Genomic DNA, 14,395 nt, shown 5'->3' on the forward strand with positions numbered 1-14,395 from the left:
ATCTCGTCCACACGCTACGACCAAGCCATGCGGAAACGGCCATGCGGCGGTGAAAACAAAGACGCAGCATGTCAATTCTTTTTTTTCCCCCGCAGCGGCCTCTCTTCTCTCTATGCGCAAAGATGGCCACAGCAGAAATGCAGGCAATGAAGTGGCTTCAAAGCCTGCAGCTGCGCCTTTCCAGCGGAATTCTCGCGATCTTTCAGTGCTGCCAATCTGCGAGAAATCCGCTGGAAATCCGTCCTGTGTGAACCCAGCCTTACAGTCACAATTTAACAAGTTCTCCTGGTGACTATTCAGTAAGTGACTTACCTGGCTTTCTGGGACGGCTTCACCTGATATCATGACCTTTGATCCCATCGTGAGATTGTGTGTATCAGGATAAAACACAGCTATGAGTAGATGCAAGTGCTGAAGAAGCGGGGTAATATGTTGCCTCACCGTTCCTCGAAATTGGAAGCTGCTGCCAATCTCCCAGTCTACTATAGATCAGACAAAAGCATGTATGTTAACACCAGTAGCAACGTGAGGCTGAAGAATACAAGTGTGCTTGATGCAAGCCATAGTGCTATGGAAGCATCACTACAAGCTGGAGAAGACGTAGGTACAATGATAGACCCACTGATGAACTTCACGGAAGCATTGCTAGGGATTATTCTGGAATTTGGTAAGTACTGTCAATCAGCTCAGTGAGGTCCTTAAAGTAAACTCACCTTTTTGAAGATGAAGGACAACAAGCTGCTTTCCTTCAGGCTTTGCAATGAATCTTGCAAGTTCTTTTATAGCTCCCTTATTGTCAGCCTTTCCCTCCTCCGGGCACATCCCAAATAATGCAAGATCTTCCAATGGCTTCTGTTTCATTTTATCCAGGAAACCAGTCTCATACTCTCTGAGAAATCCATGGCTCTCCAGGTTACCCCATCCAGCGCCCACATTTCCTCCACACCCTGATCCCTGAAAATCCAGTGATGAATCCTTAGCATGACCTCCATGCGGCACATCTTCCACCGAGGCCAGACGTCTCTCCTTGCCCAGGTGTGTGCTTTCTCGTTCCCTCTTATTAACGTTGCTCGGCAGAGTCTCGCAAAGAAACGGGAGGAGAAAACTCAAACAAATTAGAAAAATCCCCATCATTGTTTGTAAGTAGGTAGAAAGTAAAAAACTCCGGAGTGGCGACACTATTTAAAGCCTGTTTCCTTGAATGTGTCCCGGGTCTGAGGCATCTTTCTAAAAGACCACTTTCCAATCAGGCGGCTCAGTTGGGACTGGCGACCCTGGAGAAGTGTAAGCTGCCAGCAACTATACAAAGGGAGGCAAGCTCTCTTGTTTTGGCCGAAGCTTAAACCTTGAAGAACCTGTGGGATGGATATTCCCAAACAGATTCTCCCATGTGTGTATTTTCTTTACTACAGATGGGATCCCTAGCGGAGTATTTTTAGACAGCGGCTTCTGTGAAAGAATCTCCTGTACCGCGTCCTTGAGCGTGTTCCAGATAACAAGGCCTCTCTTGAAGGCGCTTCATATTTTAATGTTTGAATGCCAAAAAGGGGTCAAGCAGGGTATAAATGGTGATTACAGGAGGGGAGATATGTAAGAAGCCCCTGTCTACTCTGCAATCAGAGACTAATTGTAGCCATTAATATATCACTTGTATCCTCATATATTGTTCTTTAGACAAAAGCTTAGAACTAAAGGAACCTACTTATCAAAAAATCCAGTAGGAGATTTTTTTCTGCCCACAAAGGAAAAAAATGTTAATTTCAAGCAGTCTTCAGTACTATCAGTTCTGTCCTGTTAATCATTAGAATAAATCTATCTGAACAACTAATTATATCTAATTATATGAGCATCAGCACTGCATTTCTTTAAATTGAGTTATTAATCCTTGATGCGCACATATACAGCTGATTCAATCAATACGCCTACACCGACCAGAACCTCCAGCAGATCCCATCCGTACAATTATGGATGCTGCCTTAAAAAATGTAGCAAGAAACTATAGGGGTACATCAGCGGTTTCCTTACTCCTGGGGGAGTAGACGGAGCCCTATGGAGGGGCTACAGTTCCATAGTACGCCCCCTCAGTGACTAGGGTGCCACTGTACAGGTTCCATGGACGTGTATGAGCTCTTAGACACTTTTTTTTTTAATGCAGGTTATACATAATGAATATACAATTTTTTGGGATGAGTTATCAAATTTTTTTAGGGTACATTTAAGATAAAAATTCATATACATTTTGTGTTATGATGTCAGGATACTTAAAACATTCTGTCATTATTATTGCGTCCAGTGCAGTAAAAACAAAAAGGTAAACTCCAGCACCGTAAAAAATGGCATTTCCTTTATTGAAGAATGTGCACATAGTTAAAGGCAAAGCTTACGCATTTCAGCTCATAAAGAGCATAGCCATATAACTCAATCACAAAACATATATGGGTACAAAGGACATGATACAACCAACATGTCGTCACCTTCCCACCATCTGCGAAAAATCCAGGCGTTACCTCAGGTGACGGCTTGGAACGCCCACACCGGTATGGGAGCATGTGCACCTGTATGGTAACACCCGCACCTGCGTGGGAGCGCCCGCACCTGCATGGGAATGTCCACACCTGTTGAATGGGAATGCCTGTATCTGTATGAGAGTGTCCGCACCTATATGGGAAAGCCCGCACCTGTATGGGAATGCTTGCACCTATATGGGAACACCCACACCTGTATGGGAACTGCCACACCTGTATAAATTGTGATGCGTTATCTTGTGAGTGAGGCTGCTTCCATGTTGACGTCTGATTACCATCCAGCTTATACTCAGACCGCTGTACTTTTCAGAGTGGCTGTTTTGCGTACTGCAGCCGTGTCCCATTGAAGTGAATAGGACATCACTGGAGTACCTGGGAACTATAAAAGGTACAGCCTTCTGAGTATGAACAAGATCGTAACCAGATGGAAACATGGAAGGGGCCGCGGGGCCCACACAAGCGTTGCAACCCTTCAAACCGGTGATCTGCAGGGCGCCAGGCGTCCACTCTCACTATATAGATGGCCATCAACGTTTAAAACCTGGAAAACTGTGAAAAAATGTAAGTGGGCGAACCTCAGCCTTCAGCACATTACAGCATGTGAACCAGAGGCAGAATGGGGAAGGCCGGCAGGGATAGAGACAGGGACACCACCAACACCCCAAAGCGGGCAAAAGACAGTCGGATATGGATAAATCTTCTATATATTTGTCATGGTTTGTCTGTTTGTTGGAGCGTCACACACAAACGGTACGACAGATTGACATGACATTTTGCGCACAATATAATCTCCATCCGCAGAAGGTTATAGGCTAAAAAAATTCAGAAATGTTGTTGTCTCGGCAACCTTATTTACATATTTTTGTCTTACCTTGAATTTTCATGCAGCAGCCCCCAAATTAGCGCTCACCAATGGATTCTACCCACACGATTTGGTATTCCTGGCTATTTCCAACAAGTAATTCCTACTAGAAGGTCAGGCTGAGCGCTGACCATGTGTTCTTCAGGACATGATCTGTCCCCAGACAGGAATGCATGGGGCAACCGAGGATTGAAAACTGTTACCCATAGCAACCAATAATATATAACAACCGATCAGCACAGCTTTCAATGTTACCTCAGCGTTATAATATATAACAACCAATCACAGCGCAGCTTTCATGTTACCTCAGCAGTAAGAGAAATAAAAGCTGTTGCCCATAGCAACCAATCACAGCACAGCTTTCATATTACTTCAACAGTATAATATCTAAAAACCAATCATACCACAGCTTTTATTTTACCTCATCAGTTTACCCCCTTCCTGCTCCAGGCCGATTGCAGCTATTAACCCTTTAAATACTGCTGTCAATTTAAATCCCCCGAACAATGTTCGGGGGTCCCATACGGGCCCCCTGCGTGAAATCACAGGAAGCCGTGTGGGTGTCATGGCAGCTAGGAACCTTCTGAAAGGCCCCAGGGCTGCCTTAGCAGACTGCCCGTCAAGCCGTCCCCATGGGGATGGCTTGATAGACTGCCTGTCAAATTGCAGGAGGGATCAAAGTATCGCTAGTTGTGGTCCCCCGGGGCTTAAAAAAGTGCATATAAGATCAATAAAGTTTTATTAATAAAATAATTTTAAAAAAATTATTAAAAAAAAAAAGTAATAAAAGTTCAAATCACCCCCCTTTTTGCCATATCTATAATAAAAAAATCTAAACCATAAAACAAAAATACATATTTGGTATCGCTGCGTCCGTAAAAGTCCAATCTATCAAAGTAACACATTATTTACCCCCACGGTGAACATCGTCCGAGAAAGAAAAGAAAAAACCCCAGAAATGCACTTTCAGTCACCCTGTCTCCCAGAAAAAATGCAATAAGTAGCGATCAAGAAGTCGTATGTGAAACGAATTGGTACTAACGAAAACAACAAGACATCCCGCAAAAAACGAGCCCTTGCTCAACTAAGTCGACGGAAAAAAATAAAAAAGTTATTGCGTACAAAAGATGGAGGCAGAAAATAATTTAAAAAAATTAAATGTCTGAAAAAAAACACAAGTAGTATGGCAAAAAAAAACAAAAACTACTGTATATACTCGAGTATAAGCCTAGTTTTTCAGCACATTTTTTTGTGCTGAAAAAGCCCCCCTTGGCTTATACTCAAGTCAGGGAAGGCTTAAAAAAACCTTCATACTCACTTTCCAGACGGCGGCTGTGTCTCCGGTGGTGGTGCGGCAGGCTGCATGAATTCTCTCCGCTGTCATCCCACGCCGTCCTCTTTGCTCGGCTCTGTCATCCCCCGCAGTCAGCGCTGTGTAAGTAAGTGGTGTGATTGGATCGAGGGTCAGCCAATCACAGCTGGTGCTTGATCATTCACAGCCAATCAAGCTGGTCTAGGATTCTCCCCGCTGTCATCTCCCTGCTCGGCTTTCAAATCCCATGCTGCCAATGAGTGTAAGTAAGCGCTGTGATTGGATCTAACGGCAGCTGTGATTGGCTGGCGCTCAATCCAATCACAGCGCTTAGTTACACAGCACTGACAGAGCCAAGCAGAGAGGACGGCGGTGGATGACAGCAGGGAGAGTTCAAGCAGCTTGTCGCACAGACACAGACGCCAGCTGGGAGGTGAGTATGGAGGTTTTTTTTTTACCTAGTATATACTTGAGTATAGCTCGACTTGTACTCGAGTCAATAAGTTTTCCCAGTTTTCTGTGGTGAAATTTATTGTCTCGGCTTATACTCGGGTCGGCTAATACTCGAGTATATACGATATATAAGTTTAGTATTGTAGTAATCATACTGACCCATAGATTAAAGTTTTCATGCCATTTTGTTGCAGTTTGTGCGCCGTAGAAACAAAACGCACTGAAAGATGGTGGAATGCCGTTTTTTTTTTCATACGGGCTTCATACGAGCGTGTTTTAGTACGTACATAGTTGTGTACATATGTGCGCACCCCTGTACGCGCAAAAACATTCGTGTATGCAGGTCTGCGCATTGTCTTCAATGGAGCCGCGGCTACTGCCGGCAGCTCCACTGAAGACAATGGTCTGCCGACATCCTGTAATTATTTTTCAGGAAAGAGCTTTAAATATAAGCTCTTCCCTGAAAAACAAACATTTTAGTGGAAAAAAATAAATAAATACTTATCTGTCTGCCGCTGCCGTGTCCCCCGCGGGGATGAAGATATCCTGCTGCACCTGCCACATCTGTGACAGATGCAACAAAGGAATTCTAAAACCCCGTGGGGGACACGGCAGGTAAGTATATTTTTATTAACTTTTTTCTTTTACACTAAAATGTTTGTTTTTCAGGGAAGAGCTTATATTTAAATCTCTTCCCTGAAAAACAATTCAGGGGTGCCAGCAGATCATTGCCTTCAATGGAGCTGCCGGCAGCAGGCGTGGCTCCATTCAAGACAATGCGTGCATTCCCTATTGTGCACGCATATCCTATCTTTGCAGGCGCACACCTGTAAAGCACGGACATGTGAACACACCAAAGGGAATGCATTCCTTGTAATAGACGCGTGTATTTGTGCGCTCGTATGCACGCACAAAATCACGATCGTGTGAAGCCACCCTGATGGGAGAAAAGTGGGGTCTTGGCGTGTTTATTTTTATATAAATTTATTTATTTTACTTTAACATTTTTGGTCCTTTAGGGGACTTGCATAATATATATTTTTTATTATTATTATTCTAATACTCTGGTATGCTGAGGCATAGCAGTGTATTAGACAGGCTATGACATTCAAACAGAGTCTGAGTATTATAGCCAGCTGGCAGACCCAGAGGCTATATTCAAGCCTCCGTGTGCCACAGAGACCCATCAGGACCCCCTGATCCCATTGTGGGGGTCAGATGGTAACAGCCCTTCACATGCTGTGGTCGCGGCATGTAAAGGTTAACACAGCAGAGATCGGAGGATTTCTCCAATCTCTGCTGTAAGAGGTGGTGCCTGGCTATCCTCTGACAGCCAAACACCAGCTCTCCCTGCCACAGGGACCATCGTCTGGCTTCTGACAAGGTGGTAACCAGTAAATAAAGCAGTGCAGGAGTTTAAAAAAAGAAGCGGGAAGTTGCCGGAAGATTGGTAATAAGTAGGGATGAGCGAACGTGTCCGTTACGGACACATCCGCACCCGGACACCGGCTTTGCCGAACACTGCAGTGTTCGCGCGTAAGTGTCCGGGTGCCGCCGGGGGGCGGGGAGATGCGCGGCGGCGCGGGCGGCAGTAGCGGGGAACAGGGGGGAGCCCTCTCTCTCTCCCTCCCCCCCCCACTCCCCGCCGCACCCCCCCGCGCTGCCACGGCGGCCCCCGAACTTTTTCGCCCGAACACTGAAGTGTTCGCAAAGTTCGGTGTTCGGGCGAAAAAGGGGCGGAGCCGAACGTGTTCGCTCATCTCTAGTAATAAGCTTATAGCATTGTGCTCTGCAGGTCCCATAGTGAAACATAGCCCGGAAATCTCCTGGGCGATATCGCTATGGGCAGTGGAGCTCGTCCCGGAAATGTTCTAGGCGTGCCACTCAATGGGGTTAAAAGCTGTTGCCTACAGCAACCAATCACAGCACAGCTTTCATGTTACCTCAGCAGTATAATATATAGCAACCAATCACAGTGCAGCTTTCCTTTTACATCAGTGGTATAATATATAACAACCAATCACAGCACAGCTTTCATGTTACCTCAGCAGTATAATATATAACAACCAATCACAGTGCAGCTTTCCTTTTACATCAGTGGTATAATATAGAACAACCAATCACAGCACAGCTTTCATGTTACCTCAGCAGTATAATATATAACAACCAATCACAGCACAGCTTTCCTTTTACATCAGCAGTATAATATATAGCAACCAATCACAGCGCAGCTTTCATGTTACCTCAGTGGTATAATATATAACAACCAATCACAGCACAGCTTTCATGTTACCTCAGCAGTATAATATATAACAACGAATCGCAGCGCAGCTTTCCTGTTAACTCAACGGTTTAATATAGAGCAACCAATCATAGCACAGCTTTCATGTTACCTCAGCGGTATAATATAAAGCAGCCAATCACCGCGCAGCTTTCCTGTTACCTCAGCGGTATAATACATAACCAATCACAGTGCAGCTTTCATGTTACCTCAGCTGTATAATATATAACAACCAATCACAGGGGAGCTTTTATTTTACTCCTGTAATTTTATTGCCAACAGCAACCAATCACAGCTCAGCATTCCTTTCTTATACTTCTGAGGTAAAACAAAAGATGTGCTATAATTGGTTGCTATGGGCAACAGCTTTTTATTTTGGATGACTTCCATAACAGTGCGGTGCGGGGTTCATTGTTGTGCCTCACTTTGTATATTCCAGGACTGCTATTCATAAAATCGCCGTGCAACGCACGGGTATATCTTCTAGTTTCTTATAAGGAAGCACAGTTCTCCCGCAGCGCATAAGAATGTGATACAGAAGATTCAGATGTGGAGTACAATCAGCAACCTTAGAACAAAACAATCTCGCACTCCATCAAAAACATACTAGCACTGCGCTAAAGAATTAAAGGGGTTGTCCCGCGAAAGCAAGTGGGTCTATACACTTCTGTATGGCCATATTAATGCACTTTGTAATGTACATTGTGCATTAATTATGAGCCATACAGAAGTTATAAGAAGTTTTATACTTACCTGCTCCGTTGCTGGCGTCCTCGTCTCCATGGTGCCGACTAATTTTCGCCCTCCGATGGCCAAATTAGCCGCGCTTGCGCAGTCCGGGTCTTCTTCTTTTCTGAATGGGGCTCCGTGTAGCTCCGCCCCGTCACGTGCCGATTCCAGCCAATCAGGAGGCTGGAATCGGCAATGGACCGCACAGAAGCCCTGCGGTCCATGAAGACAGAGGATCCCGGCGGCCATCTTCAGCAGGTGAGTATGAAGACGCCGGACCGCCGGGATTCAGGTAAGCGCTGTGCGGGTGGTTTTTTTAACCCCTGCATCGGGGTTGTCTCGCGCCGAACGGGGGGGGGGGGGGTTAAAAAAAAAAAAAACCCGTTTCGGCGCGGGACAACCCCTTTAACTAACATCAATTAATTAATTATTTAGAAAGAATTAACTAACATCAAAACAGTAATCAGACAAATAGGCCACAGAGTGGAGGACTTAGAAAATTCTCATCAGAATCTGCTACATCATAATGCGGCACTTCAATCCAATTTATTGGCTCAGCAAGAACAAATCATTCAAGTCATATTGCTGTTGGAGGACCAAGAAAATTGAAGCAGAAGGAGGATCATCCGACTCAGAGAACTTCCAAAATCCATATTGCCTGAAACTCTCAAATCTTCTGCTTTATAAATCTTTCAATCCATGCTGGGGAAGGAGAGAACTGACCAAATTATAATTGAGCGCAAAGAAAGGCCAAAACTTGCACCGTCGGTCGCATCAAGGGACTTAATCTGTGGCCTACTGAATTTTCTTGACACCTCGGCCATCCTTCAAAGGGACAGAGAGTCACAAAATATCCTTCTTGAAGACAACAAAATATTAATTTTTTAGGACCTTGCACCTAGTACTCTGGCAAAAAGGCGTATACTTAAACCCTTGATGGAAGCACTGCAATATAAAAAGTGGCTTTTTCCGTTTGGACTTGCCACATTTAAAGGCGGACAACGAATTTGTATTAGATCTCCAGAGGATCTTAAGAGTGCCTGGAAGAAATTGGATATCCCTCCTATAGACATTCCATCGTGGATGCCCACCCAAGTTCAGCACCAGATTCCACAACTGGAGGGAACAGAGAATTGGAAACTTAACACCAAGATTAGATCAGCAAAGCATAAATAGTGCTCTTAGCTGGCAAATTTGACCATTGTCCCTTTTATTGATTGATTATTGGTTCTCCCTCTTACCTATCCTCGGCCGGGGCCTCTCTCCATTGGCGTATTTATAGGGGAAGCAGGGGTCGCGGTTGCGACCCGGCCCCTGAACTGTGGAGGCCCACAGGTCCCCCCCACCACCACAGTGTTGGCGTGCATTGGTGGCTCAAGGGAGCGGCTCCAACAAGGCAGCGGCGGCAGCAAGAAAAAACGCTGCTGCTTAGCAGGGAGCAGCGCTTCATTAGTGAAAGTGGCAAACAATTACCAGGAGGAGAAGAGGGGGCGGGGTTAGGGGCGATGACAGCAACAGGTTTCAGTTTGAACATGTGAAGACTTACCACCGGCACCGATCATCCCTTCCCCTCCTTCTTGGTAAAGGCAGTGGATGGATGAAGCACCAGGGAGGTACATGTATTCCTGTGTGTGCATGTATAAGCCTGCCTATATGTATATACTCTATGTGGTAAACTGTATTCTTTGTATACACTATATATGTGCATATATATATTGTATGTGTACAGTGTTCTGTGTGTACAGTATATATGTGCCTTTATAGGTGTATATATACTGTATGTGTACAGTGCGTGTACACACTGTATATGTGCCTGTATATGTGTGTATATATACTATGTGTAGTGTTCTGTGTATACACTGTATATGTGCCTGTATATATACTGTATGTATATACTGTATGTGTAGTGTTCTGTGCACACACTGTATATATGCCTGTATGTGTGTGTATATACTTTGTGTACAGTGCCTGTACACACTGTATATGTGCCTGTATATACTGTATGTGTACTGTGTATACATGTATGTGCCTGTATGTGTACAGTGCGTGTACACACTGTATATGTGTGTATGTCATCACCAACACAGAAAGGGGTTCTTTACTGTAAGAGCAGTTAGACTGTGGAACTCTCTACCGGAGGAAGTGGTGATGGCAAAATCGATAGAGGAGTTTAAAAGGGGACTTGATGTCTTTCTGGAGAGGAAGGATATTACAGGATATAAATATTAGGTTAAGTGTCAATCCTGGTATATAGGCAGGTAGGAACTATTAGGGGTTGATCCAGGGAACAGTCTGATTGCCATTAGGGAGTCGGGAAGGAATTTTTCCCCCAAAAGGGCTAATTGGCTTCTGGCCTTGGGGTTTTTTGCCTTCCTCTGGATCAACACAGTAGGATAGACAGGCTGGACTAGATGGACATTGTCTTCATTCGGCCTTACATACTATGTTACTATGTATGTCTATAGGGCTAACAACACTGTCTTCTGCACCAGTCATGCTTATGATGCTCCGAGTTCAGCTCTAGAGACCTGCGGTCAGGCTGGGACGCATTTCCAAACTTTGTACATAAAACAGATGGCGCCGAAGACAGTGTGGTTATTCTCTGCCAGAAGTTCATTCTGGTGTGTACCAGAACAGTGGCATCACCCGTGACAAAGTCTTTCCCTGTTCTACAATCTATTGGGCATCCCTTTCCTAGGGGTGTCCGGAAGGGGCCCAGCGCTGCCCTGACCTTGGCTGCGTGCATCCCTCCGGGAGGAAGGGGGGGGGGGCAGCTAAACTTTTGCACCCGGGCCCCTGAGCGTTTGGTTATGCCCCTGCCTCTCTCTGTCTACTTTCTACACACAGATGGAGACACAGTCTACAATGACCTCCCCCTTCTGAATCCCTAATCCACACTATAAATATTGGGAAGAACAGAGTAAGAGATGGTCTCGGCTGATGTGACAAATTTTGCCATATGTGAGTTAAATCCTCCCTGTTGGTGGCGTTGTATTGGGGCTCCCTCCTTTGGAATTTTGCAAGGGCTTTGGGCCTAAAGCTCCTTCTGGGCTTAAAGCTCCTTCTGGGCTTTAGGCCCAAAAGCGAAGATACTAGAGATGAGCGAACGTACTCGTCCGAGCTTGATGCTCGGGCGAATATTAGGGTGTTCGGGATGCTCGTTACTCGTAACGAGCACCACGCGGTGTTCGGGTTACTTTCAGTTTCCTCTCTGAGTCGTTAGCGCGCTTTTCTGGCCAATTGAAAGACAGGGAAGGCATTACAACTTCCCCCTGTGACGTTCAAGCCCTATACCACCCCCCTGCTGTGAGTGGCTGGGGCGATCAGATGTCACCCGAGTATAAAAGTCGGCCCCTCCCGCGGCTCGCCACACATGCCTTGTGAGTTAGCTGAGGGACAGTGCTGTTCTATTGGAGTTGCTGTAGGGAGAGTGTTTGTAGTGAGTGTAGGCTTTAAGAACCCCAACGGTCCTTCTTAGGGCCACATCTACGTGTGTGCAGGCTGCTGTTAGCAGTGGAGAAAAAAAAATTTTCTCTCAAAATCGGCAGTGCAGAGCATTGCACCCGGCATTAGGGACAGAAGTGGTGCTTAGGCAGGGAGAGTGTTAGGAGTGAGTGTAGCCTTCAAGAACCTCAACGGTCCTTTCTAGGGCCACATTTAACTGTGTGGTGTACTGTGCAGGCTGCTGATAGCTGTGTTGCTTTTTTTTTTTCTCAAAATCGGCGGTGCAGAGCATTGCACCCTGCATTGATACTACAGGCACAGAATTGTGTAGGCACGGCCACAACACAGTTATTAGTCATTGAATAGGCACAGTGGGCCTTTCCTTTTAAACAAAAGGGAAAAAAGTATATTTGCCCTGCCTCTGTCAGTCCTAAGGGCTCTGTGTACGTGTGTGCTGCGTGGAGAACGTAAAAAAATCAGACGCAACCAGCTACGGTTGAGTGCAGCCTTGCGCCAATTTCTTTCCTGCCTGGGAAATACCTGCTCTGCCACAGTTAATAACTCTGCAACAGTAAAGTTCTGTGACACTTTTGCAGGGCCGCAACACAGTTATTAGTCATTGAATAGGCACAGTGGGCCTTTCCTTTTAAACAAAAGGGAAAAAAGTATATTTGCCCTGCCTCTGTCAGTCCTAAGGGCTCTGTGTACGTGTGTGCTGCGTGGAGAACGTAAAAAAATCAGACGCAACCAGCTACGGTTGAGTGCAGCCTTGCGCCAATTTCTTTCCAGCCAGGGAAATACCTGCTCTGCCACAGTTAATAACTCTGCAACAGTAAAGTTCTGTGACACTTTTGCAGGGCCGCAACACAGTTATTAAACTTATTATTCATTCACTAGAGGCAGTGGGCCTTTCCTTTTTAAAAAAAGTTAAAAAATTATATTTGGCCTGCAGGCTTGCGCCAATTTATTTCCTGCCTGTGAAATCAAATCACTGGTAATACAGCATGCTGAGGGGTAGGGGTAGGCCTAGAGGACGTGAACGCGGCCGAGGACGCGGAGGGCCAAGTGAGGGTGTGGGCACAGGCCGAGCTCCTGATCCAGGTGTGTCGCAGCCGACTGCTGCGCGATTAGGAGAGAGGCACGTTTCTGGCGTCCCCACATTCATCGCCCAATTAATGGGTCCACGCGGGAGACCTTTATTAGAAAATGAGCAGTGTGAGCAGGTCCTGTCCTGGATGGCAGAAAGTGCTTCGAGCAACCTATCGTCCAGCCACAGTTCTGCGCCGTCCACTGCTGCAAATCCGAATCCTCTGTCTGCTGCTCCTCCTTCCTCCCAGCCTCCTCACTCCACTACAATGACACATGCTCAGGAGCGGGAAGACTCCCAGGAACTGTTCTCGGGCCCCTGCTCAGATTGGGCAGCAGTGGTTCCTCTCCCACCAGAGGAGTTTATCGTCACTGATGCACAACCATTGGAAAGTTCCCGGGGTCCGGGGGATGAGGCTGGGGACTTCCGCCAACTGTCTCAAGAACTTTCTGTGGGTGAGGAGGACGATGACGATGAGACACAGTTGTCTTGCAGTGAGGTAGTAGTAAGGGCAGTAAGTCCGAGGGAGGAGCGCACAGAGGATTCGGAGGAAGAGCAGCAGGACGATGAGGTGACTGACCCCACCTGGTGTGCAACGCCTACACAGGACAGGTCTTCAGAGGGGGAGTCAAGGGCAGCAGCAGGGCAGGTTGCAAGAGGCAGTGCGGTGGCCAGGGGTAGAGGCAGGGCCAGACCGAATAATCCACCAACTGTTTCCCAAAGCGCACCCTCGCGCCATGCCACCCTGCAGAGGCCGAGGTGCTCTAAGGTCTGGCAGTTTTTCACAGAGACGCCTGACGACCGACGAACAGTGCTGTGCAACCTTTGTCGCGCCAAGATCAGCCGGGGAGCCACCACCAACAGCCTCACCACCACCAGCATGCGCAGACATATGATGGCCAAGCACCCCACAAGGTGGGACGAAGGCCGTTCACTGCCTCCGGTTTGCACCGCTGCCTCTCCCCCTGTGCCCCAACCTGCCACTGAGATACAACCCCCCTCAGGACACAGGCACTACCGTCTCATGGCCTGCACCCACACCCTCACCTCCGCTGTCCTCGGCCCCATCCACCAGTGTAGTTCAGCGCACCGTCCAGACGTCGCTAGCGCAACTGTTGGAGCGCAAGCGCAAGTACGCCGCCACGCACCCGCACGCTTAATCGTTAACCGTCCACATAGCCAAATTTATCAGCCTTGAGATGCTGCCGTATAGGGTTGTGGAAATGGAGGCTTTCAAAGCTATGATGGCGGCGGCGGCCCCCCGCTACTCAGTTCCCAGTCGCCACTACTTTTCCCGATGTGCCGTCCCAGCCCTGCACGACCACGTCTCCCGCAACATTGTACGCGCCCTCACCAATGCGGTTAGTGGCAAGGTCCACTTAACTACGGACACGTGGACAAGCACAGGCGGGCAGGGCCACTACATCTCCCTGACGGCACATTGGGTGAATTTAGTGGAGGCTGGGACAGAGTCAGAGCCTGGGACCGCTCACGTCCTACCCACCCCCAGAATTGCGGGCCCCAGCTCGGTGGTGGTATGTTCGGCGGTGTATGCTTCCTCCACTAAAGCACCCTCCTCCTCAACCTCTGTCTCGCAATCTAGATGTGTCAGCAGCAGCAGGACGTCGCCAGCAGTCGGTGTCGTGCGGCGTGGCAGCACAGCGGTGGGCAAGCGTCAGCAGGCCGTGCTGAAACTACTCAG

The 14,395-nt window shown here is 47.2% G+C and overlaps 1 protein-coding gene across 1 annotated transcript in view; it reads right to left on the minus strand.

Annotated features, from left to right (window-relative positions):
• The window catches only part of AMH (anti-Mullerian hormone), a 42,868-nt gene extending 41,737 nt beyond the window's left edge, over positions 1–1,131 (minus strand). The window contains exons 1-2 of the mRNA XM_066602046.1: positions 714–1,131; positions 313–482 (exon numbers count right to left, since the gene is read on the minus strand). Of these exons, the coding sequence (XP_066458143.1) occupies positions 313–482; positions 714–1,131 (588 nt within the window). The remainder of the gene's footprint in view (positions 1–312; positions 483–713) is intronic.
• Between the last annotated feature and the right edge of the window lie 13,264 nt (positions 1,132–14,395).

The sequence above is a fragment of the Eleutherodactylus coqui genome, chromosome 5, assembly GCF_035609145.1.
Source record: "Eleutherodactylus coqui strain aEleCoq1 chromosome 5, aEleCoq1.hap1, whole genome shotgun sequence".
NCBI lineage: Eukaryota > Metazoa > Chordata > Amphibia > Anura > Eleutherodactylidae > Eleutherodactylus > Eleutherodactylus coqui.